This window comes from Gracilinanus agilis, chromosome 2 (genome assembly GCF_016433145.1).
Source record: "Gracilinanus agilis isolate LMUSP501 chromosome 2, AgileGrace, whole genome shotgun sequence".
In the NCBI taxonomy this organism is placed as follows: domain Eukaryota; kingdom Metazoa; phylum Chordata; class Mammalia; order Didelphimorphia; family Didelphidae; genus Gracilinanus; species Gracilinanus agilis.
The window spans coordinates 356,017,999-356,043,863 of NC_058131.1; the positions used below are offsets into that span (position 1 = coordinate 356,017,999).

The window sequence follows — 25,865 nt, forward strand, 5'->3', positions numbered from 1 at the left end:
ATCAGGGGAAAATGACCTTGGCAAGCTAGTGTTCAATAAATGCAAAACTCCCAGACTTTTGGATAATAAACTTTATTTGGTGAAATTCCTGGGAGAATTGGAAAACAGTATGGGAAAAATCAGATCTAGATCAACATCTCAGATCCTACACCAAGATAAATTCAGAATGGTTAAATGACTTAAATATAAAGAAGGAAACTATAAGTAAATTAGGTGAAAATAGAATAGTATGCCTGTCAGATCTATGGGAAAGGAAAGAACTTAAGACCATGTAAGAGACAGAGAACATTGCAAAATGTAAAATTAATGACTTTGATTATGTCAAATTAAAAAGGTTTTCAAAAAAACAAAACCAATGCAACCAAAATAGAAGGAAAGCAAAACACTGGGAAAACATTTTTATAACAAAACTCTGACTGAGGTTTAATTTCCCAAATATATTAGGAACTAAGTCAAATTTATAAAAAAATCAAGACATTCCCTAATTGACAAATGGTCAAGGGACATGAATAGGCAGTTTTCACATCATGAAATCAGAACTATCATTAAGCACATGAAAAAGTAATTTAAATCTCTCTTCCTTAGAGAAATGCAAATCAAAACAACTCTGAGGAAGCACCTCATCCCTAGAAGATTGGCCAATTTGGAAGCAAAGGAAAGTGATTAATGTAGATGGGGATGTGGCAAAATTGGGACACTAATACACTGCTGGTGGAGTTATGAATTCATCCAATCATTCTGGAGGGCAATTTGGAATTATGCCCAAAGGACTTTAAAAGAATGCTTGCCCTTTGATCCACTCACACCACTGCTGGGTTTGTAACACAAAGAGATAATAAGGAAAAATACTTGTACAAAAATATTTATAGGGGGTAGCTGGATGGCTCAGTGGATTGAGAGCCAGGCCTAGAGACAGGAGGTCCTAGGTTTGAATCTGTCCTCAGACACTTCCTAGCTGTGTGACCCTGGGCAAGTCACTTAACCCCCATTGCCTAGCCCTGTAACAAATAAAATTAATATAGAAGGATATATATATATATACATATATATATATAAAAGATATTAGGGTTTAAAAAATATTTATAGACATATTTTTTTGTGGTGGCAAAAATTTCAAAATGAGGGGTTGTCCATCTATTGGGGAATGGCTAAACAAATCATGGTTTCTGATGGTGATGGAAAACTATTGTGCTGAGAGGAATGACAAACTGGAGGAATCCCATGTGAACTGGAAAGATCTCCAAGAATTGATGCAGAGTGAAAGGAGCAGGACCTGGAGAACATTGTATACAAAGACTGATACATTAGCAGTGAGGGGAAAACTTTTTAAAGAGGGGGCCAAAGGAAAGGAAAAAAAATCAAACTTTAGATGGGCCAATAAAATTTATTAAAAAATAATGATGATACATTTTACAAAATTCTTGTATTTTTTTCTGATACTAAGCCCTATTAATGAATGAAAAATTATGATGGAGAAGGGCCACGTCTTACCCATGGGCCATAGTTTGCCCAGCATTGCATTATGGCACAATTGAATGTAACAGACTTTCCCACTAGCAGCAATTCAATGACCCAGGACAATCCAGAGGAACTTATAAGAAGGAATACTATCCATACCTAGAGAAAGGACTGTGGGAACAGAAATGCAGAAGGAAAACATATCACTTAGTTCCATATGGATATGATTAAGGTTTTGATGTTAAAAGATAACTCTACTGCATATATGAATAACCTTGAAATAGATTTTGAACAATGATACGTGTATAAGCCAGTGGAACTGCTTGTCAGCTATTGGGGGTGGGGAGATAGAGGGTAGAAATCATGAATCATGTAACCATTTGTGTAGATAGGATCAATCCTACCCTGCCTATTTTTAGATTTAATCACCAGAAGTGTAAACATCACTACTTAATCTTCAAGTTAGGGGAGGTCTGTGACCCATGTGTGCAAAAGTGTGTAATGAATCAGTCCTAAGCCCCTGGGCGGTCCTAAGCAAAGCTTTTATTGTACTTGGTACATGTGAAATGAGAGGAAGGCACAGGAAGTGACAAAAGAAATGGCCTGAATAAATTGAACTTCTTGGGATTGCTGTCTTCAGCCTTGAACTGGACCTGGAGGAGCTCTGGCTTAGACCTTAGACTACTTTATTTTTCTCCTTAGAACTTATGTGGGTGAGTAAAAAACAGCTGACTCCCTTTCTTAACTCCCTTGGAGGTACTAGCCTCTGGAGGGGCCCTTGATTGGGAGATGGCCTCATGGCTAAAACTCTTGTTAACTGACTTTCAGGCTCTCTGGCTGGGGCCCTTGGACCCCTGCCAGAGTAAATCCAGGGTTTGTGCACATAGTCTTCCTCATTAAGCTACATCTGTTACTCTGCCCTCTTCTCATTTCTCTACTTCACTCTCTCCTATATTTTATAAATAAATTGCTAAAAATTCTTTAGGAATTGAATAAATTCCATGGTGACCAACCCTTTAAATATTTAGTCCAACAAGCCATAATAATTTTTCCCCTTTACACATTGAAAAATATTCTAAATTAAAAAAAAAGACGAGTCTTCTTGATTCTAGATCTGTTTTCTATCTATTGTGCCATATACCTACCACAATGTATCCTTAGGCTGCATTAATAGAACCATGCATTTCAGAATGAGGGTCATTTCAGATAATGGCTTTGCTGTTCCTGAAGGATTCTGACCAGCTGAAGTGTGTCCAGAGGAAGTCAATAAGGATCCTGGGAAGATTGGAGGCCATGCTCTGAGACTTAGTTGAAAGAAGTTAGGATATTTAGCTGATATCATAGAAACTCCAGGTGGAATAAGGTCACTGTCTCCAAACATTTGAAGGACTGTTATGAGAGAGTTGAGTCAGAGATCTGATTTATTGGGTTTGGGCTGAAGCAGAGGTAGGAAATTAGGAAAACGAGGCAGCCATCTCAAAGGGGTCATTTGTAGCTCTATTTAAGGAGCAATTTTCTAACAATGAGAGTCATGCAAAAAGAGTCAGGAGCTTCAGCAGGAGGTACTAATGTACCCAGTGACTCAGTTCTTGAAGCAGGGATTCCTCTGACCACTTTTCAGGGATGCTGAGGAAGGGGCCTCTGCTCAGGGAAAGATTGGACTGGAGGCCTTGGAAGCTCCCTCCAAGTCTGAGATTTAATGGTATGAGGACTGAGGACTTCTCTTTCTACTTTGCTGGTGTCATCTGTAAAATAAGTAGAAAACAAGACTAGGTGGTGTCTGATATCCTTTGTGCTGCTGAAGCTCTACAAAACAAGCTGATTTAAACAAAGCTCAGAATGTTTATTCTTCCTGCCTTGGGGTCTGCAAACAGGTGTGTGCTGGCAAATAGATGTTTAACAATAGCTTTTGGAGGAGGTAGAGGCAATAGAGAGAGAGAATGTATGTATGCATAGTCTAACTTAAGGTTAGAAAAATAATTATAGCTAACAATAATAGGTAACATTTATATAGAACTTACTGTTTGCCAAGCACTGAGCCAAGAGATTTGCAATTATTATCTCATTTGATCCTTACAAGAACCCTGGGAAGTAGGTTGCTATTCTTATTACCATTTTATGGATGAGGAAACTGAGATAAATAAAGATTAACTAACTTATCGAGGGTCACACAGCTATTAAGTGTCTGAAGTTAGCTCTGAACCCAGGTCTTTCTGACTCCAGGACGAAAACTATTAACAAAACAATAAATCAAACCCTGATATGTAGTGATGACAAATTTCTGAGATGTAAATACTCACACTGAAAACTACCAATTGGATAAAGCTGGCTTTGGCACAGGTAATCCTGATAGTTAACTAAGGCAGACTCAAGAAAATTTCCTTTCTCAGATTGAATCTTTCTAAGCAAAAGATTCAATCGACATTTTCTTTCCCCCCCCTATTTTCTTTTTTTTCTAAAAACATACTTTCATTGAAATCTTTTGTTTTGGTAGTTGTTCTATCATTTCAGTCATATTTAGCATTTTGTGACCTTTATTGTCAAACATACTGGAGTGGTTTTTCATTCCCTTCTTAGCTCATTTTACAGATGAGGAAACTGAGGTAGATTGAGTTAAATGACTTAGGGTCACACAGATAGTGTCTGAGGTTGGATTTGAACTCAGGTTTCTTGATTCTATCATGAGTGCTCTAATCACTGTACCATCTAGCTGCCCTTTTGTTTTCACATCTTCTGTATTTCCAAAACATATCTCTCTCAGCTCCTCAGGGCAGAGGACCATCCTTTGTCCATAATGATAGTCCCTTACCCCAATAAAGAAGAAAATAAACATTCTCAGTGCACAGAAATAAGATTTGTGTCAAAGGAAAAAGAGAAATTAAATAGCCCATATCCCTAAGGCTCTCTTTTCTACTTCAGGCCAAGTGAAACAGAAAAATATAAAGGTTTGGTAAGTTAAATAACTCACTCCAGCTCACACAGAAGATAGGAACATCAGAGGAAGGATGTAAACCCAAGTTCTCTGAGGTCAAACAGCAGTCTTACTATCATCTCATGTGTTTTTAGTACCCTAAAAAGTCAGATCTATATGGAAACTGTAGATTATCTAGTCCAATTCAACCTATTGCTAGATTAGATATCATTGATTCCCTCTATGAAAGGCTGGGGGAAAGAAGGAAACAAGCATTCATTAAATTTCTACTATGTTCCTGAACAAGTTCAAAGTGATTTACAAATGTCTCATTTAATCCTCACAATAACCCTGGGAGGTAGGTACCATTGTTATTCTTGTTTAAAGGTTAAGGAAACTGAGACAGACAGAATTAGAGTGGTTTACCCAGGGTCACATAGATAGTAATGCCTATAGCCAGATTTGAATTCAGATTTTCTTGACTCCAGGCTCAGTTCTCTACTTACTTCACCACTTAGATGTCACACTTGCAAATATGCAAATTCCATTCATATAAAAATAAATAGACATAAGCACACACCTATATACTGTGACAAACTGACCACAGACACACACATGGGATGGAGACCTAGAGAATGGGGACAAGAATGAGGAAGGCTCTGGGGCATGAAAAACCAGGTTAAGATTCTGGGGTCACACACAAATTTATAAAGGATGAAGACTAAATAGAGGGGCACAAACACAAAAGGGACACAAGGAGAGGGGGATATATAGAGGAGGGGAATCTTGGGGGCTAAGGATGGGGACATAAACAAATCTCCTCACTAGATTGCCCAGGTGGGCAGGAAGAAGTAAGTCACCCACAATCTTAGATACACACAGAGAAAACAGAAGTTGAGGAGGAGTACGGGCGGGGCAGTGAAATTGCTTGGTCATGGACAAAGCCTGTCTCTAGGCAACTCAGGTAAGATGATTGTGATCCTGTTAGGGTTGGCCTATGTCAATGGGTCACCTGAGGACATGATGTAATTCAGCAGGTGGAGTCCACAGGCCCTGTGGGGACTATATATGGCAGTCTCACAAGCTCCTCTGTACTCAGGACAGCTACTCTCTTTCAGTTTCAGCTTCAGTTAGAGCTAAAGAAGACAGATCATGAGGACCCTCAGCATATTCCTGCTGCTCTCCATGTCTCTATGCTGTTTCTTGGGTAAGTTTCCCCTTGGGTACACTGACCACATATTGGACCCAGCAGCCCCCAGATGGCCCTTCAGCCAGAATGCAATTTGACTTTAGCTGCACCTTATTGGGAGTTTTTTAAAGCTTAATGTACGGGAACTAGATGCTGGTGAATCAGCTACATAAAGAGAGCTCCTGAGGCTAGAAGCTTTCTCCACAACTCTGCTGTGTGAGAGGGAATAGGAGTATGATTAGTCCTGCTACACATAGGAGAAAACAGACACCAGAGAGGGGAACTAGTCCAATAGCTGTTAAGGGAGAAGACTTATCTTTTTTTTAAATTTCATTTATTTATTTTTAAATTTTAATTAATTAATTTATAATATTTTCCCATGCTTACATGATTCATGTTCTTTCTCTCCCCGCTTTCCTCCTGCCTCCTAGAGCCAATGAATAATTCCACTGGGTTTTACATGTACTGTTGTTCAAAACCTATTTCCATATTATTCATATTTGCACTAGGGTTATCTTTAGATTCTACATGCCCAATCCATTGAACTATGTGATCAATCATATGTTTTTCTTCTGCATTTCTACTCCCACAGTTCTTTCTCTGGATGTGCATAACATTCTCTTAAGTCCCTCAGAATTGTCCTGGATCATTGCATTGCTGCCAGTAGAGAAGTCCATTAGGTTTGATTGTACCACAGTGTATCAGTCTCTGTGTATAATGTTCTCCTGGTTCTGCTCCTTTCACTCTGCATCAATTCCTGGAGGTCTTTCCAGTTCATATTGAATTGTGAGGACCCATCTTTGATCCTATGTGCTGGCTGCACCTCTGAGGATCTGGGTCTGGGATATGTGGAAAAGACACTGATAAGATAATTATAGACATGATTATTGCACTAAGTAGAAGGATGGACGAGAATATTGACTTAAAAGAAAAAGTGAGGCAGAGACAGAAAGACAGAGGCAGCCATAAAGACAGACACAGAGAAAAAGAGAAAGCTAGGTTGTTGTACTTTTGGAGTCAGGAAGACATAAGTTCAAATACTGCCTGAGACATTTATTAGCTCTGTGATCTCATTCAAGTCACTTACCATCTTTCAACAAGTTTCCTCATCTATGAAAAGGAGATAATTTGTTTCTGGTCAATTATTTCAGTTGTGTCTTGACTTTCCATGACTCCATTTAGGGTTTTCTTGGCAAAGATCTTGGAATGATTTGCCAGTTTTTTCTCCAGTTCATTTTACACATGAACAGTTGAGACAAACAAGGTTCAGTGCCTTGTCCTGGGTCACAAAGGTAGGTCGTGGCTGAGAACAATTTTGAAATCTGGAAGACTTCCTGACTCCAAGCCTGACATTATCAACTCTGCTACATAGATGCCCCAAATGTGGACAATAATAACTCCCAACTCACAGAGATGATATGAAGATAAAATGAAATAATATGCAAAGCGTTTTGAATACATTAAAGTGCTACATAATTGCTAGTTATTTTGCTATTATTATTAATAATGTCATTATTAATAATGTTAATATTATATTATTCATTATTATTTACTTGATCTAATTTTATCCTAATAATCCTGTAGGTAAGTGTTTTATTTTTCTTTTTGCAATTTTTGTAGAGAGGATAGTAGAGTAAAATGAATTGCAAAGGGACATTCAGCTGAAGACTAGACTAGAATTTGGATGCAGGTTTCCTTCTTCCCAAACCAATACACTTGAATCCACACTCTGTTACTTGTGTTGTTCAAAGATAGATTCAAGGAAAAGCTGAGATCGAGTGGAAAGAGCTCTCAACTTTAAGACAGACTAATGGATTTGGAAACTTGGCTGTAATTATTAGCTATGAGACAATAGGCAAGTTAATCTCACTGAGCTTCAGTTTCCTGATCAGTATCTTGGGAATAATAATCAATGGTCTAATTATCTCATGAGATTGTTTTGAGGAAGGGCTTCACTAACATGAAAATTTCAGGAGTCAGCTTCTAATAAGGATTGTAAGAGAATTCCTTTTAGAATTCAAATTTATATAGGATATTACAGACTCAAAGAATCATAGATTGAAATCTGAAGGGGACCTTAGAAATCATCAAGTCCAACTCTCTTCATTATTGAAAAGACAAATGAGGCACAAGGTTATATGACTTGCCTAAGGTCACATAGCCATGAAGTATCTGAGTTGGATTTGTACTCAGATCTTGACTATTAGAATATAAAATCACTCTCTAAGAACATAAATTTCTGAAGAGTTAAGGACCTGCATGGATTGAGGGAATATCCTTAATTAGATCTCATTAAATGGATGTAATTTCAAAGCTAAACACTGTCCTCTAGAACAAATTTATAGAAGCTTAAAAACTAGATAAGACTTCAGAGGACATTGAGTCCATCCTCCTTCTTAGGGCAAGAATCTTTTCTCCAGATAACCTGAGAGAGAATAATCTCTGCTTAAAGAATGGCAATCAAAAGAAGCACAGTTCTTCTAAAGCTCAGTTAAAAATATCACCATATAGTTACTTAAGTTCTCACACTTGATGTCACATTAAATTCATCAGTCTTATAAACTTCATGTATCCATTACATGTCTTCCTATTTCCTTAGTGTCTGTTGAATTTACCTTTACTGACATAATTAGTCTCTTCTCTGATTTCACTTTGACTAGAATCCATAGTAAGTAAGTAACTTAATTTGACTATTGCAATATTTGCCCTACTCTCATCTCTCCAGTCCATCTCCCATCTAACTGCTTAAAATCATTTCCCTAAAGCTGAAGTATAACCAGGTCACACTCCTACTCAAGTAGTTTTCAAAAGTCTAATGATTTTTTGTTACCTTGAGTATCAAATATAAACTCCCTCACGTGCCATTTAAAGTTCTTCCCAAATTGACTAACTCCTCCTTGCTTCTCTCTTTTCCACATCACTCCCATCATTCCCTCCACATGGTCTGCAGTCCAGCCATATTGAATTATTTGCTTCTCACACCAGCCACTCTATCTCCCATTTCCTTCTCTGGGCTTGGAATCCTCTCCCTCACCTCTACCTCTTAGAATCCCTGATTTCTAGAAAGGCTCAGTCACCTTCTGCTGAAGCCTTTTTTCACCTCCCTAGTAATTAGCACTTTCCTCCGCAAGGTTACATTGTTTCTTCTTTCTGTGTCATTTGTATACCTCCATATATGTAAATTCTAGCTCATCTTTGTGTCTGTAGGGCTTTTTAGCATCTAATAGACTCGTTATGAATTCATATTAATTGACGGATTGAAAAAACCTATGAGATAGTGATTGTCCCCATTTTCTAAAAGAGAAAACAGAGCCATCAAATGAAAGTGAAAGGGACCCTCTCAAGAACACACAACTAGTCAGCTTCAGAGACAAACCTTATTTAGCTCTATGTCTCTAATTTTCAATCCAGAGGCTAGGGTGTCAGATCTACTAGAATGGATACTAAAAGGATGGTTCCTGCACAGGTGTTTGTCTTCTTGGGAACAGATCAATGATACAATGAGGGAAGTTTCTAAGACTAAAAGGATGATTGAGCATTTGAGCATTTGATTACTCCTATTTAGGACACTTAATGGGCACTGGCAGATCCCTTATTCAGTCTAAGACATTTTGGGACTCACCTTAAAGTAAGTTCCCATGGGAAACGGGCACATTTGGGGCTTCCAGAATTCATGTTGACATGTTTCCATTTCCATTTTGAAAAGTGTGTGAGCTCAGGTCTAGAGCAGAGCTCATCCAAGATCACATAATTCAAGGCAAAGCCGTGACTGAAGCTTTGGTCTTCTTTCACCAAATGTTCTAGCTTTAAGGCATTTAAATCCTATTTCAGGCACCTAGGGAATGATAAATACTTTGGATTACTCCTTATCTATCCAGGAATTAGGGTTATTTTTCTCTCAGCTCAACTACCCTTTTGGGGACTCCTTGAGAAACATAATGAGTCATTTGGAAAGGTAATTGATTCCCTTACAAAGGAAAAGAAGAGTAAGCAGAACTCTCATGATAATTACTTTAAGATTTCCAGAGATCTTAGGTTTCTTTCATATGGATTCTCCCTCTACCAGAACAAATTTTCTCCCTACTGTGACCAACAACCACACATCACTTTACTAGACTTGTTCATGAGTTACTATGGCCAAAACATACAGCCCTTACAAAACATCCTTTTAGTGACAAATATTAGCACAATTAACTCTCCTCTATGCTCAGACCACAAAACACCTTCCAAGAATACCCAGAAATCATTACAAGCTTGAAAGGATTTCCAAAGAAAATGTGTTCACAGAAGAAAATTTTAGTGGAGACACAGCTAAGAATATAATTTGATTCAGAGAAGAGAACTGAGATTTAAATCTTCCATTTATTACAAGGGTAACCTTGGGCCTCAATTTCCTCTTTCCTCTTTTATCAGATCAGTAGTTTGGAAAAGATTACTTAACTCCTTTCTAGGTTCATGCCTATGCTTCTAGGAAGGAAAGTTGTTTTTTTTTTAATCAAGCATTTTATTTACAACATTCCTGCAAGGAAGGACCATAAATGTCATTGTTAATAGTGTACAAATCAGGAAACTTGAGTGTCAGAGAGGGGAAATGACTCTTTCTGTCTCCCACAAAAAAGTTTCTAGAGACCCAACTGAAAACCAATTTTCCCAATCCTAAAATAACTTCCACCTCTCACATCTGAGGGGAGGAGACAAAGAATGAGAGCACATAAGGAGTCAGATTAAAATTAATTCTTTTCACAAGTCATCTAGAAAGAGGAGGAAAAACAATCTTAGAATTATTTACTTTATTCATTTGGAAATAGACTTCTAGAATGTCAGAGAGAATTGAGCCCTTGACAATGAAACATTACAGATAGCTGCTTTATTTAGGGTATGGAATAAAATATATATTCTTGTGAATAGTCATTAAGGGAATTTTTTTTGCTTGACTAAGGACTTATATTAAGAGAAATGTTTCCTTCCTTTTTTTCTATGAGGTCATGGGAGGAAAAAACACATTTATTTTAATATATTTTACATAGAGATGGATAGGAGGATGCTACCTATGTAACATTTTGCCTGCACTTTCAGATGAGGTCATTATATAAATAAAACTAAAAGTGATCCCCCAAAAGAGACAGGAAAAAGTGATGTCATAGAGAATCTTTAACCAGTTCACATTTTTGTTTGGGATAGATTTCGTCTAGTCAGACTCTTTAAGAGTACAGTGACACACGAGTTTAATTTGTTCCATGGCCAAGCTTGTAACTCAATTTGCTGGTGTGTCAAATTGTATTTCCCCATTTAAATTAATGGAAATGCAATCAATCTGTTCTGGCCCCCAAAAAACTACTCAAATGTTTTGTCTTATATGCTTTTAAATATGAAAACTTATTTTATAAATAAGAAATAAATATAATTATGGATAATAAGAAAGAATGTAAAGAAATAAACTTGCTAATGAAATGTTATTTACCTTCAAGGACAGGTGAAAATGCTGGTGGAAAAGGTTTTCATTTCGTGCCTCAGCACTTAAATTGTAAAACCAAAGGTTCAGCAGGCTACCTAGTGAGGTGGTGGAAGCTTGTGATTAAAATATCTGCTTGTCACTTAATGTAAAAAAGCTAGATTGTTACTCTTCCTATCTCAAATTGCTTGTGACTTAAGTTATTCATGTATGAAGACACCACTGTTTAATTAGTGACTTAATTTTGAATATTTAGGACGAGACAAAGAATGAAGACTATCTAAGTACATAGGTCAAATTAATTATTTAGAAAACGAAAGAAAATCCAGATGGCTCATAGGCTATAAATCTATGTCCCTGGAGGTATAGTGGTTCACTTGACAGAAAAAGGGAGCGCTGGAGACAGGGTAGGTTTGGAGATTAGCCTTTGTTTTGGATATGTTGAGATTTCTGATATAGGATGAAGTGCCTAGTAGACATTCCATGATGCAGGATTAGAGCTCAGGAAGAAGATGAGTGCTGACTAGTGTTGTGAGGAAGATTAGTTATTAATTGAGGATTAACGTTAACCTAGCAGGAGGGCCTGGAGCATTCCGTAATGGAATGAAGGAGGAGGAAGTAGTTTCCTTGTGCCCTGAGAGAGAGACTCCATTAGTGGTGGGCAAACTGTTGCCTGCCCAGGGAGATCTCAGACCCTGCTTCCTGATTTCCTTGGGATCCTGAGTGGTGGTGGATTTCCAGCAAGAGGAGAAGACCCACAGAGCAGAACCAAGCAGAGGAGGAGTTTGAGACCTACCTGGTGGACAGCACCTCAAGTTTACTCTCTCTACTTGGTATCTTGGACCACCTAGGATTTTGGCATCCTGTGAACCTCTTTGGAAAACTGTGAGAACCCTCAAAGCCACCCCTCTGATCCATAGCTGTGCTGTTCAAGTCTGGCTGGTACCAGGCTTGAATCAGCTTCCCAGAGACTGCACTGCTCCTTGGGCCCTGCCTGCTTAGATCACTAGATTAGAGTAGGCACATCCTCCCCTTGCCCCTGTGGGTTTGTCTTTTAGGGTTTAAGTATAGAAATCCCTTTCCCACCTTTATTTTAGTTGTACATAATTAAAACCTGTTAAAACCCTTTACCTGCCTGTTGGTATTCAAAGTCTCTGGCCCAGTGGTGGCAGTTGGTCAACAGTCCCTTTGTCAGTTAGCAGCAGCACAGCCGTGACCTCTGGTCTCCCTAACCTGGTTTAGTCTCTCCTACAACCCAGTGTATAAACCCACAATCTTTTAGATTTATTGTAATATCCCTGGTGTCTCCAATATCTTTTCTACACTAGGTAGCTCTCTGAGACATCTTCAAAATGATTATGGTTAAACCAGGGGAGCTAATCAAATGGCTAAGAAAGAGAGCCCACAAGAAAGTCCTGTAGTATGCCCATGAAAAGAATTCAGAATATGGAAGAAAAGGCGATAAAATAGATTGTGGCAGAGCTGATAAACAGGAAGGAAGGAAGCCAGGGGAGAGCAGTGCTATGGAAACCAAGAGAAGAGAGAATGCCTAACATAATGGAGTATTCAGTAATGTTGAAAGTTTCAAAAAGAAGTCAAGGTAGATTGGAACAGAGAAAAGGTGATTGAATTTGGCAGTCTGGAAGATTATTAGTAACATTTGAGAGAGTAGTGATTATGTAGGAATACCAATCATGGCCCCATTATTAATGATGCTATTCTGTTACTGCTTGGTTTTCTTTGCTTGAAATGCCCTGCCTCTCTGTCTCTGTCTGTCAAAATACTAGTTTCAAAACCACGTTCTTCTAAAAAATCTTGACCTTTCCCATAGTACTAATCAGATTTTTCATTGCATTCTGTTATTGGTATTTTTCCTTCTGGGAAGAAGGTGTCTTGTCTTATTTATGTTTTTACCATACTCCAACATTATAGGATCTCAAAAAAATTGATTGAATTAAAAGAAGAATAAAGGTTGTAAAATATAGGATGTTAAACATAGACCATATATTGTAAAACAAAGAAAAAAGAACATGTACTTTTAGAGCTGATAGTGACCTTAATACATGAAACATCAAACGGTAGAAAAGTGGAAGGAAACCTCAGATTTTCTTGTCCAACCAAATCATGTTTTAAAGCAAAGGAAAATGAAATGCAATGACAGAAAAAGAATCGTCTAAGGTCACACAGTGATTTCACAGAACAGTTAAGATGAAGTCCCAAGTATCCAGATACCCAGAATCAAGAATTTGAAATAATGGATAGAAAAACACCTGTGTCTTTGTTTAGTCAACTGAACTTTTATCTCATTTTGCCACATTTCAAAGTCCTGATGTTTGGAGGAAGGACCTGTACAGTGGCAGAGGGGTATGTGGAAAGAGTGAAAATGTAATATGGACTCCTCTGTCTCCCTTACTTTTCCTCTCCCACTTCCTAACTATCTATCATACAAATAAGACAATTTCAACTTTTGTAATTTTTATTTTCTAGATACTTTTCAAGCTGATGCACATGAAGAGGTAAGAAAAATTTCTGCTGTGTCATATAACATTTCTCCATACCATGGAGAAGGGGACTATTGATTCACACAGTCCATTAAGCATTTGGCACCTAACAGCAATGAGACAAACCACTCCCTCTCTCTGGACCTCAGTTTCCTTTAGTCCTAAATGAAGAGAAGGGTCAAAGATAATCTCTAAACTCTGAAGTACTATATGCTTTATGTTCTGTGATCATTTCCATGCCTAACATTTTGTGTATTCTGATGCCCCCTCTAGCTCTAACATTTTGGAAACATGTTTCTGTAAACTGAGGTCTCTTCCAACTCTGATCTTTTGTGTTCTGTGTTCTTACATCTCATTTCTTATATTTTGGGTTCCCTTCTAGCTATGATCTACTGTGCTCTATGCTCTCACATTCTTTTTTCTGAAGTCTCTTCCAACTTTGACATTCGGTGTTTCATATTCTAGGTACTCTAATAGCTCTTATATTGTTTGTTTTGAAGTCCCTTCCAGGTCAGATGTTGTGTTTTGTGTTTTATGTTCTAAGTTTGCTTCCAGCCCTGTGGACTCCATTATTGTTCTAAGATCTTTCCTAGCTCTCCAGTTGTAAGACAATGAAATTCTGTGTAATGAATGTAAACTTCAGGGATTGTTTTCTGCCTGTTGATAGAAGGAAAAAATAATTTCAGTGGCTTTTGTTTTTGTGCAAACCTGCTTTTGATGCTAAAAAAGAAAAATAAAGTCAGGAAAGATTCTTGGAAAAAGAAAGTGTCCCCCACCCTATCAGACACAAACAATTCCCACTGGGTATTCTCATTATTTGTGATGTGCAGAATTGGTTGTATGTTATCTTCCCCATTAGATTGTTGATGACAGTCTTCCTATGAACAGGGTATCTTACCTCCCCACTCCTTGATGACAGGAGCTGTCTTTTATCTTTCTTTGTATCTTCAGTGGTACAGTGCCTGGCACATAGGAGGCACTTCATAAATGTTCATAGCCTGACTGGCTGAAATGTTTGGTATTGGTCCCTCCAGGCTTTGAAGCTCGGAGTATATGAGTTTCTGTGATATATGTTCATGTTATTTCATGACTGTTTTAGGATAATTCTGGTCCCCGTTATGCATGCGATATGAGTTATAAACCTGTCTGTGGCAGTGATGGTATTACCTATCCCAATGAATGTGAACTGCATATTAAAAATCTGTAAGTACCCACATAATATTTTTTAGAGATGACTTTTTAAAGCTTGGTTGAAACTAGGAACTTGAGGAGGCCTTATAGTTCTTTTAATCCAGAAGTTCTTGATCTGCAGTCCACAGACCCCCTACCAATTGATCAGTGGAAACATTTCATAGGATTCATGAACTTGGATGAGGAAAAATTAACATCTTTATTTTTTCTGGCCTCAAATAGAAAATTCTCATTTCCTTCAATTATGAAATTAGGAAACAAATTATTTTGAAATGGAATGTACAGGCTTCACCAAACTGCCAAAGAGGAGTGCTGATTCATCCAAGACCTCCCAGGAATTAAATGAACACTCATGGGATTCCAACTATCTCTGCTAGATTTTAATTGTGTCCTTTTCACCATACAGTGTTGCCTCCAGATATGTCTGTTCTAACAAGTCTCACATAATGAGCTAGGTCAAATGGGACAGTGAGAAAGGGGTGGGGATGATGGGAATTAGGTGACCATTACAATGATGTCAAGGAAAAGTAAAGGGGACAGTGAAGAGGAGTTCTCTTGAATATATTTTACCATAGAGGAGAGAAGGAAGAATCCTGATCTTGGAGTCAGGAAATTTGTTATCTAGCTCTGACTATTAAGTAGGTTACTCCATCTCTAAGATCTGAATTCCATTTTGGTCAAATGTTAGATTTGGGCTAGGTGATCTAGAAGGTCCCTTCTGAGAGCAACTGTATACATAAAACTGTAGTTTTATGTTGTAAAATCCTATTAGTAGTTAAATGAGGATTAACCAGAGTGGACTCTGATTAATAGGTTAAGGGTACAAGGATGAGTGTAGGGCATGACTTCCAAATCAAAATCCATGGATCTCTACTTTGACTTTCCCCTGCCATTGAATGCTCTGGTCAAGATTTGGTATGTTACTTGTCCTCTGGGATTCTTGACAGTATAGCTGGAGACACCAAATACATACTCTTAAAACAATAGGTTGTTATTTCTAGATATAATAGAATAGAAAAAAATAATAAAAGAATGAAGGATGGCTAAATAACATGATAAATACTCATAACTTCGTTTTTAATCTTGGGTTTAATCTAAATTCCAGTCAAACTACTTATTGCATGTTCCCTGCACATGACATTCCATCTTCTCTCTTTATGTCTTTGCATAGGAAGTATCCTATGCCTGAAATGTCCTTCTTCCTTATCTCTCCCTCTTGGACTCCCTAGCTCCATTGACATTCTTTTCAATTATCACTTACTGCATGAAGTAGATGATTTTCCCTAATCCTTGAATCATTCTTCCCAAAGACTTGAGCCATTCTCTTCATTCCTCCAACCAATTAATTTGTACTTACTGAGTGTACATTTTTTTTATTTCACTCAAATAGATTAGGTTCCTTGAGGGCAAAGATTATTGTATTTTTGTTATTTTTTATCTCTAGGGACTAGCAAAGAACAAGTGCATAATAAATGCCTGTAAAATTAAATTATACCAAATCTGAAAGACCACTTAATATAGAGTATATAATATCTGGGGTTAGGGGTTCTAGTAGAATATGCAGACCAGGGGTAGATAGATGGTTCAATGGATTAAGAATTAGGCCTAGAGACACAAGGTCCTAGGTTCAAATCAAACTTCAGCCACTTTTTTAGCTGTGTGACTGGGCAAGTCACGTAACTTCCATTGCCTAGCCTTTATTGCTCTTCCTTTGATCTAATACTTAGCATTGATTACTAGATGTTAGAAAAGAGTTTTCAAAAAACAGTAATGTATAGGAAGCTATGTTATTTGAAAGAGGAAGAAATTGGATTCCAAGGAAGATAATTAATTCATCCAAGTTCACACAAATCATTATCAAAAGAGCTATAATGGAAATCAGATCTATAGTTTCTGGTTTGGTTTGAGAGTTCAAAGGGGAGAGATGTCTGTGAGCTGTGTGAGAATCAAGAGAAGTGAAGGAAATAAGACTTTAAGGATCATTATATTTTGGACCAACATAAAGGAAGGAGAAGGACCTTCCTTTAGGACTATAGCAAAGGAACACATTGATAAAGCAAAGGAACACATTGATGAAGAGACCAAGGGAGGGCTGTGCCTGGTGACACTGTAGCATCTGAGGGTTAAATTGGAGAATGAGGATTAAGATTTAAAGTTCTTCAGTGCATAGGATCCATTTCCAAACTATCCTTCAACTTTACCCTAGCTTTGTCCTCCAATAGAGCCTCCCCACATAATTAGGGCCTATGACCTTCAATGAGAGCCTATGAAGAATTCCCATTTCCTGAGCCTGACTAGGTATCTTGAGATACTCCAGACAACTGATGGTTTTAATTCCTTTACAAACTGAATTTGGGATCATTTGGCAATTTTTCCAAGGTTTGGCTAAGTGGCTGACATAAACCTTAACACATCTTTTTCAGTATTTGGAGGGAACAGATATAAGTCAACTCTGATGTTTAGAGATCCATCATGTCTCATGGTAAAATCATAACTTCATGAGAACACAAAATGTCAGGGAGAGAAAAGGGCTTTAGAACCCAGAACATAAAATGTACCTGTGACTTAAATATATATGTTTTTACTGACTAGGAATTCTATGGCTGCCCTGTATAAAAGTCTACATAAAGAATTCATGAACCTCTTTCAGTCTAGGAGGAACCCTTGTCAAAATCATCTTTTTAAAGGCACAAGGCAAAAGACAACATAGGATTACCAAAGAAGTGAAAATAGTCAACAAATTATATTTAAAAAGGTTCACATTTCCTAGTTTAAGAACCCTTGTTAGATTTTTGCTGCATAGTCTATTGTCCTAGTTCAGAATGTAGAAAATATTATACATGTTTTGCATCAAAAGTAAGTTTTAAAGCTTTTGAGTATCATGTGTGTTAATTCTTAACTTTTTTAAAAGAGTAAAAATAATAGAGAGTGTAAAGACTGAAGATTAAATCAGGGGGACCATGAATACTAATACTCAATGGATTTAATTCCTATGGCAACTAGGATTGCCAGGTGAAGAGAGGCCAGAAAGAATGAAGGGATGCTAAGGCAATTAAAAATAATAATAATTCACATTTCTAGATCATTTAAAGGCACCTAGATTGCACAATAGATAGAGCCCTGGGACTATAGTCCAGAAGACCTAAGTTCAAAGCTGACCCCCCGACACAATGACTGTGTGATCCTGGGCTTGTCACTTAATCCAGTTTGCCTTAGTTTGCCTTTTTGTAAAATGAGTTGGTGAAGGAAATGGCAAACCTGTTCCACTATCTTGACCAAGAAGACACCAAATGGGTTTCCAAATAATTGGACAATACTGAAACAAGTCACCAACAATTAGCATTTCCAGGTACTGTTCTAACCAATTTCTAATTATTATGTCATTTTATTCTCACAACGACCCTGGGACAGAGATGCTATTATTGTTCCTATTTTTCAGATGAGGGAACTCTGAGGCAAACAGAGATTAAGTTATTTGCCGAGGGTCACATAGCTATTGAATGTCAGAGGCTGGATTTGAACTTTTATTTTCCTGATCCAAGGCTCTCTATCTCTATCTGCTATGCCTTCTAGATGCACTTGAACCTCATCCAAAGGAAAGATATCAATGAAAAATCCTATTGTTTGAAGGTCCCAGAGATGTTTCAATTAGACAACAGAGAACTGAAAAAGAACACTGATTACTGCCTTAAAATCAGAAGGGCTGTTGAAGTACAAAAGATGCTCCTTGTTCTGCTTTGTCCCAAAGGGCAAAAAAGGAAGTGATGAGTAAAAGTTGCCAAGAGAGTCTGATTTTGGATCCAAATAAGAAGTTTCTGACTAAAAACATCTGGCCATCCACAAAATAGCTTACCCTCTGGTGTTTTTTGTTCTAAGCTTCTTTCCAAAACTTTTTATTCCATATTTGTAAGGTTCCTTCCTAGTCCAATGTTCTATCTTGTCCTTGTTCTGCTGATGAATTTCTAGGCAGAGTTTTCATTACTCCTTCAGGCTCTGGATTGTTTTTAATAAAGGAGATTCATAGTGCTCTCTCTTTTCACTTCTCTTCTAGAGAAAGATACTTTCCCGTCTTCATTGACCATAATGGGGAATGCTGAGGAACCAAAATATCTTGGAGCACCCAGTAGGTGGTACCATGGCTAAGCAGCCTGAGTTATTAATAAATGCATGAGATTGATTGAAGTTCTTTATGTGATTTCCTGTGAAAAATATGGTGAAAAAAACAGTTGTTCTTTGTGGCTAGAATACTAAGCTCAGGATCAATTCAACTCCTTCCCCTAACCCCAACTGCATGTGTGACTCATCATCTGATAGTCTTCTGGGAAAGTCTCTAAGCTTATAAATTTCAGAGACATAGTGACGTGAATTGCCCAGAGTCATACACTCAATTAGTGACACTCAATATTAGAATAGACCTCTCTTGACTTCCTGTCCATTACTGTTTATATTGTATAATATGGTCTTTATTTAAAAACAAACAAACCCCAAAACCTTACTTTTTGTTTTATTAAGAACTCTAAGAGGACGATAAGAGTTGGCAAACAGGGTTAAGTGACTTGCCCAGCTAGGAAGTTTTTGAGACCAGTTCCTTCCTTCCTTCCTTCCTTCCTTCCTTCCTTTCTTTCTTTCATTCTTTCTTCCTTCCTTCCGTCCTTCCTTCTTTCTCTCTTTTATTCTTTTTTTACTTTCATTCTTTTCAAAATCCTTATTTTCAATTTTAGAAAAAAATACTGTGTATTGGTTCCAAGCAAAAGAATGGCAAGGCCTAGTTAATGGAGGTTAAGTGACTTGCCCAGGGTCACAGAGCTAGAAAATGTCTGAGGCCAGATTTGAACCAAAGACTTCCTGTCTCTAGGCCTGACTCTCAGTCCACTAAGATATCTAGCTGCTCCACCTGCCTTGTTTTTCCAAGTCATGCCCTATAGAGGGATGAGCTCACAGCATCTCAATAGTTTAGAATTAGAAGAAACCATATAGATCAAAGCCCTTATGTTCTATTAACAGATCATTATACAAATGGAAAATCAGAAGAATTCGGTGATTTGCCATAGATCACATAGCAAGTATCCAGAGATGAGATTCAAACTGGTTATCTGTTTTTTTTAAACATTTATTAATAATCATTTTTAACATGGTTACATGATTCATGCTCCTACTTTCCCCTTCACCCCCCGCACTCCCCCCACCCATGGCCGATGCACATTTCCTCTGGTTTTGTCATGTGTCCTTGATCAAGACCTATTTCCAAATTGTTGGTGGTTGCATTGGTGTGGTAATTTCGAGTCTGGTTATCTGTTTTGAATCAATTATTTTTCATGTGTGATATTTAAGATGCGAGGCAATATGTGATTTTACCACCCTGACTTAAATAATAGTTACCTTTCATGATGAAAACAAATACTCATTAAAGAAAATCTAAAATAGAAAAGAGAAAACATCATTGAGAACCTTCAGGTGGGCATATATAAAAGGAAAAAAAAAGAAAAAAAAACAACTGATGAAATACTGTTGTCAGGGATGAAGAAAAGAGTTCACAAAGCCTGAAGGTGAAAGACAAAGAGTTCAGGAAACAAAATCCAAATATGGCATTGGAAGTATTCCCTAATCGCAAATGAGAGTTTCTTTGGCTTCTCTGAGCTTCCCCAAACACCCAGCAAGGAGGAGCTCCTTCTCCTCCCTAATCAGAACAGTGACACATTCTTGACTTGCCTTAATGATCATTTCATTCTAGTAAAGGTGTGATTGTAAGTTTAAGGCAGAGAGAATACACCTCATGCTCTGAGCAACCTGCCTGATTGAAGTTAATTTAGTAGAAAAACAAAGGTCATAGTGATGAGTTTGTGCCAATACCTTATGCAGACACCCAGGTGTCTCCTGATTTTGGCTTGTAGTAGCTACAGACATGAAGTTCAGCCAGGCGCTGGACAACTCCATCAGGACAGATAGCTAATTGACCACAAGTGCCCACTGTCCCTCTCTCCCAGGGCATATCTGATACCAAAGGAAATATACAGAGGTGTTTGAGAAATTTACTAATGTGTAAAAATTTTGTCACTATGAATTTTAATAATTACAAATTAGCAAGTAAAAGAACACAGAAGTAGACCTTATTTCATCAGGATTTACTGCTAATACCTTGTCCATAAAGTGTCTTTAATCACTCTAGCTGCTTTTGGATGCCTGTACTCATCTTCTCCTGGAGATAAAGATCAAATGTGCCCAGACTGCCTCAGGGGAAGAAGGAATAAATGGAACAGTTATTCTAGACTTGATACTACAACATGGAGACACTAATCACTGAAGGAGGAATGATCAGAAACTTGGGACCAAGTTACCACTTCATCATAAAATTTGTGACTGAAGACAGAGAATGTGGGTATACTCTGAAACACATTCTATCTTTGGGGAGGGAAGATTTCAGAGGATTTAGAAAAATATTAGGTTGGTTCCTATGTTCTAAAATTCTATGTAGAAATTGACGTAAGGGAGGTGAATGGGAAGTATCAAGACTCCAATTTTAAAGACAAACACCATCCATTCTAAAGAAAGAAAAAGGAAATGGCTGCCTAAAGAGAGCAGTGTGACTGTTTAAAACAGGGAAAATACATAACGTTTATAGCATGTAAAATGGAGTAACTACATAAATAACTTACTGAAAAATTTAGATTTTTAAAAAAACTCTTACTTTCCTTCTTAGAATTAATATCGTTTATCAGTTACAAGGCAATAGAGTAGTAAAGACTATGGGGGTTAAGTGACTTGGCCAAGATCCCACGATCCTGATACTATATCTACATCCTATATTGTACCTTTAGAATTAGGAAGTATTTGAGGCTAGATTTGAACCCAGGACCTCTCATCTCTAAGTCTAGCTCTTAATCTACTGGGCCACCTAGCTTCCACCCAAGGACAAGTAATTAAGGATGAACATAAAAGTGACAGTTTTAGAATTTAAGGGGCTATGTACAAGCCCATTTTCTTGTTTCTCTAGGACCGTGAAGGCAAACCTGTGGCACAGATGCCAAAGATGGCAATTAGAGACTACTCTGTGCCTACATATAGGCCCCTGGATTGGCCAGTTTGGAGTCTGGCCCTGCCCCAAACACAGAAGGTGGGGCATTAGAGCCTTTCTCTGCCACTGAAGGGGTTGAAAGCAGCTGATTTCAGCTACAACCCATGAATGGCCAGTCCCCTCCTCACGACCCACACAGCCTCCCCCAGCCAGGCAGTGACAGCAGCCACACTCCTGTGGCACCAGGAGCCAAGTGGAATCAGGGAGCCCAGCACCCACCTCACTTAGCTGGAGCCAAGAGGAAACAGTGAGAGAGGTGGCTATGCCCCTCAGGCCCCCATATCTGAGAGGGGTGCAACTAGCCTGGGGCTGGCAGCCTGGTTCCCTAAAAATGCAAGGTAAGAATATGGGTCCCTTGATCCTCCTGATGGAGCTTGGCCCCTCCTCCTGACCCTACCCTCAAATGCATGGGTGGGTAGGGCACTGCATGCAGTCAGGGGGTAGAACACGCAGTTCGGGATGGGGCATGACACACAATGTTGGGGCAGGCTCTGGCATAGAGTCTGGGGTCAGGAGGCATGGCACAGGGTCCCTAAAAAGTCCAAAAAATTTCTCTATCACTGCTCTAGGGAATATTTGCGCCATTCAAAATTACAATATAAAACCATTTGTTTTTTGTTCAAACTGTCTAGGTATTTTTTCCAGTTTGTAAGCATGCATCCCAAAGGGGAGTCCTGTAGAATGCTTTCCCTCTATCCATGTAGACCTCACCAAGAACACTTAGTGGGCAAATTCTTGATAAGGTGGAGGGAATGGTCCATTACTGAGAAGGCAACCGATCCTGCATCCAAGAAGGGTGTCAAGATATGAAATTTCTCAGGCCAGGCAATCTTTTGACCGTGTTGAGAGTGATATTTCTCTAGCCAGGACATCCAACTCTTGAGAAAAAAGACATTCAGGATGTGGAGTCCATTCCCAGGCTTCAGGCACATGGACCCTGAGGCTCTAGACAGGAAAGAAAACAATGCAACACTATACAAGTGGGGTTGGGGAGCATACAGAGCCAAGGGGGCCCCTCCTACCTGAGAATGTTTTCTAGGGGTTTCACCTAGAGCTTGATATTATCTGGTTTGGGAGGGTACACTTTTAAAGAATTACTGGCTCCATTAAATCTTAAAAATTACAGGAATTTATTGAGTGAATGGCCAAGAGGTAGGTTCAAGAAAACTGTGCCTCTTCCAGAAGAGAAAGGATCCAGGATTTTCAAACCTTAAAGGAATGGAGACTGTGTGATTGGGAAAGGAAGGTGGGGAGGGGGTCAAACAAGAAGGATTATGTGATATTACCATGTGAGGGGCCTTGGTGACTGGAGTAGAAGCATAGGTACATATTGTTTATAACATATTAAGCCCTGGTCATAAAGGAAGGTGATTTACATATCTCAGAGAATCTAGTGATGTTTGAGATGCAAACCATAGGTATACATTGTTGCTAAAACCGTTATCAGAAGACTAGGGAAAATGCAACAAAAACAGAAGGAAATGTATTTCTCAAAGAATCTGTTATAGTTTGTCCCTTTAGGGACATCAGAGTTGGCTTTTGTTTGTTCTTTATTTTTTTAATTTGGAAACTTTTATTTGATTAATTGATTTAGATTATTTTACATGGTTACAAGATTCATTTTCTTTCCCTACCCTCCTTCCACCCCTTCCCATAGATGACACCCAATTCCACTGGGTTTTACATGTGTCATTGAGCCAGACCTATTTCCATATTATTGATATTTGCACTAGAGCGCTCTTTTAGGGTCAATATCTCCAATCATATCCCTATCAACCTATGTGATCAGGCAGTTATTTTTCTTCTGTTTATACTCCCAGAGTTTTTCCTCTGAATTTGGATAGTGCTCTTTCTCATAAGTTCCTCAGAATTGTCCTGGATCATTGCATTGCTGCTAGTAGAGAAGTCCATTTTGTTTAGGTGTACAACAGTGTATCAGTCTCTATGTATAATGTTCTCCTGGTTCTGATCCTTTCCCTCTGCATCAATTCCAGGAGGTCATTCCAGTTCATGTGGAATTCCTCCAGTTCATTATTCCTTTGAGCACAACAGTATTCCATCAACAACAGATACCACAATTTGTTCAGCCATTCTGAAAATAAAGGGCATACCCACATTTTCCAATTTTTTGCTACCACAAAGGTTGGGCCATAAATATTTTGTAAAAGTCTTTTCCCCTATTATTTCTATGGGGTATAAACCCAGCAGTGGTATGACTGAATCAAAGGGCAGGTAGTTTTTTAGCGAGCTTTGGACATAGTACCAAATTGCCATATAGAATGGTTGGATCAATTCACAACTCCACCAGCAATGCATTAAAGTCCCAATTTTATTGCATCCCCTCCGACATTTATTATTTTCCTTTGCTGTCATGAGTCAGCCAATCTGCTAGGTGAAGTGGATCCTCAGACATGTTTTGATTTTCATTTTTTCTAATTATAACGGATTTAGAATACTTTTTCAAGTGCTTATTGATAGTTTTGATTTCTTTATCTGAAAATTGCCTATTCATGTCCCTTTACCATTTATCAAGTGGAGAATGGCTTGATTTTTTGTACAATTGATTTAACGCCTTATAAATTTGAGTAATTAGACCTTTTGTCAGAGGTTTTTGTTACAAAGATTTTTTTCCTAATTTGTGGCTTCCTTTCTGATTTTGGTTACCTTTGTTTTGTTTGTACAAAAACTTTTTAATTTAATGTAATCAAAATTATTTATTGCAAATTTTGTAATTTTTTTGTAACTCTTGCTTGGTCTTAAAATCTTTTCTTTCCCAAAGATCTGACAAATATACTATTCTATGTTCACCTAATTTACTTAGAGTTTCCTTCTTTATATTCAAGTCATTGGCCCATTCTGAATTTACCTTGGTGTAGGGTGTGAGATGTTGATCTAAACATAATCTCTCCCATATTGTTTTCCAATTTTCCCAGAAGTTTTTTCAAAAAGTGGATTTTTGTCCCAAAAGTTGGGCTCTTTGAGTTTATCATACACTGTCTTGCTGAGGTCACTTACCCTAAGTCTATTCAACTGATAGTCCTTTCTGTCTCTTAGCCAATACCATATTGTTTTGATGACCGCTGCTTTATAGCACAGTTTAAGATCTGGTACTGCTAGCCCAGCTTCCTTCACATTTTTTCCCATTATTTCCCTTGATATTCTTGAAATTTTTTCTTCCAAATGAACTTTGTTATATTTTTTTCTAATTCAGTAAAAAAGGGTTTTGGTAGTTTGATAGGTATGGCACTAAATAAGTAAATTAATTTGTGTAGAATGGCCATTTTTATTATGTTAGCTCATCCTACCCATGAGCACTCAATATTTTTCCAATTGTTTAGATCTAGTTTTAATTGTTTGGAAAGTGTTTTGTAGTTGTGTTCATATAATTCCTGTGTTTGTTATGGTAGATAGAGTCCTAAATATTTTATATTGTCTAGGGTGACTTTAAATGGAATTTCTCTTTCTAACTGTTGTTGCTGAGGTATGTTGGAAATATATAGAAATGCTGATGATTTATGTGGGTTTATTTTGTATCCTGCAACTTTGCTAAAGTTGTTGATTATTTCCACTAGCTTTTTAGTTGATTCTCTAGCTTTCCTTAAGTAGACCATCATAACATCTGCGAAGAGTGATAACTTTGTCTCCTCATTGGCTATTTTTTAAACCCTTAACTTCTGTGTATTGACTTATAGGTGGAAGAGTGGTAAGGGTAGGCAATGGGGGTCAAGTGACTTGCCCAGGGTCACACAGCTGGGAAGTGTCTGAGGCCGGATTTGAACCTAGGACCTCCTGTCTCTAGGCCTGGCTCTCAATCCACTGAGCTACCCAGCTGCCCCCTCATTGCCTATTTTTATACCTTCAATTTCTTTTTCTTCTCTAATTGCTACTGCTAGTGTTTCTAGTACTATGTTAAACAATAGAGGCGATAATTGGCATCCTCGTTTCACTCCTGATCTTATTGGGAATGCTTCTAATTTATCCCCATTGCAGATGATGCTTGCTGGTCATTTTAAATATATACTGTTATTTACTTTGAGAAAAGGTCCTTCTATTCCTATACTTTCTATTTTTTTTTCAATAGGAATGGATGT

The 25,865-nt window shown here is 37.9% G+C and overlaps 1 protein-coding gene across 3 annotated transcripts; it reads left to right on the forward strand.

Moving 5' to 3' along the window:
* The first annotated feature begins 5,510 nt into the window (after nucleotides 1-5,510).
* LOC123235510 (serine protease inhibitor Kazal-type 1-like) lies at nucleotides 5,511-19,864 on the forward strand. 3 transcript variants are annotated; one of them, XM_044661656.1, is made up of 5 exons: nucleotides 5,511-5,576; nucleotides 13,498-13,526; nucleotides 14,611-14,714; nucleotides 18,754-18,825; nucleotides 19,707-19,864. In XM_044661656.1, exons 1-4 carry the CDS (start codon nucleotides 5,522-5,524, stop codon nucleotides 18,797-18,799), a joined length of 234 nt encoding a protein of 77 aa, XP_044517591.1. In that variant the 5' UTR covers nucleotides 5,511-5,521; the 3' UTR covers nucleotides 18,800-18,825; nucleotides 19,707-19,864. The 3 variants fall into 3 exon arrangements, 2 of the variants coding, with proteins under 2 accessions (XP_044517591.1, XP_044517590.1); XM_044661655.1 differs by lacking the exon at nucleotides 19,707-19,864 and having other exon boundaries at nucleotides 18,754-18,884; XR_006505385.1 differs by lacking the exons at nucleotides 5,511-5,576; nucleotides 19,707-19,864 and adding an exon at nucleotides 11,858-11,895 and having other exon boundaries at nucleotides 18,754-18,884.
* Nucleotides 19,865-25,865: the final 6,001 nt, after the last annotated feature.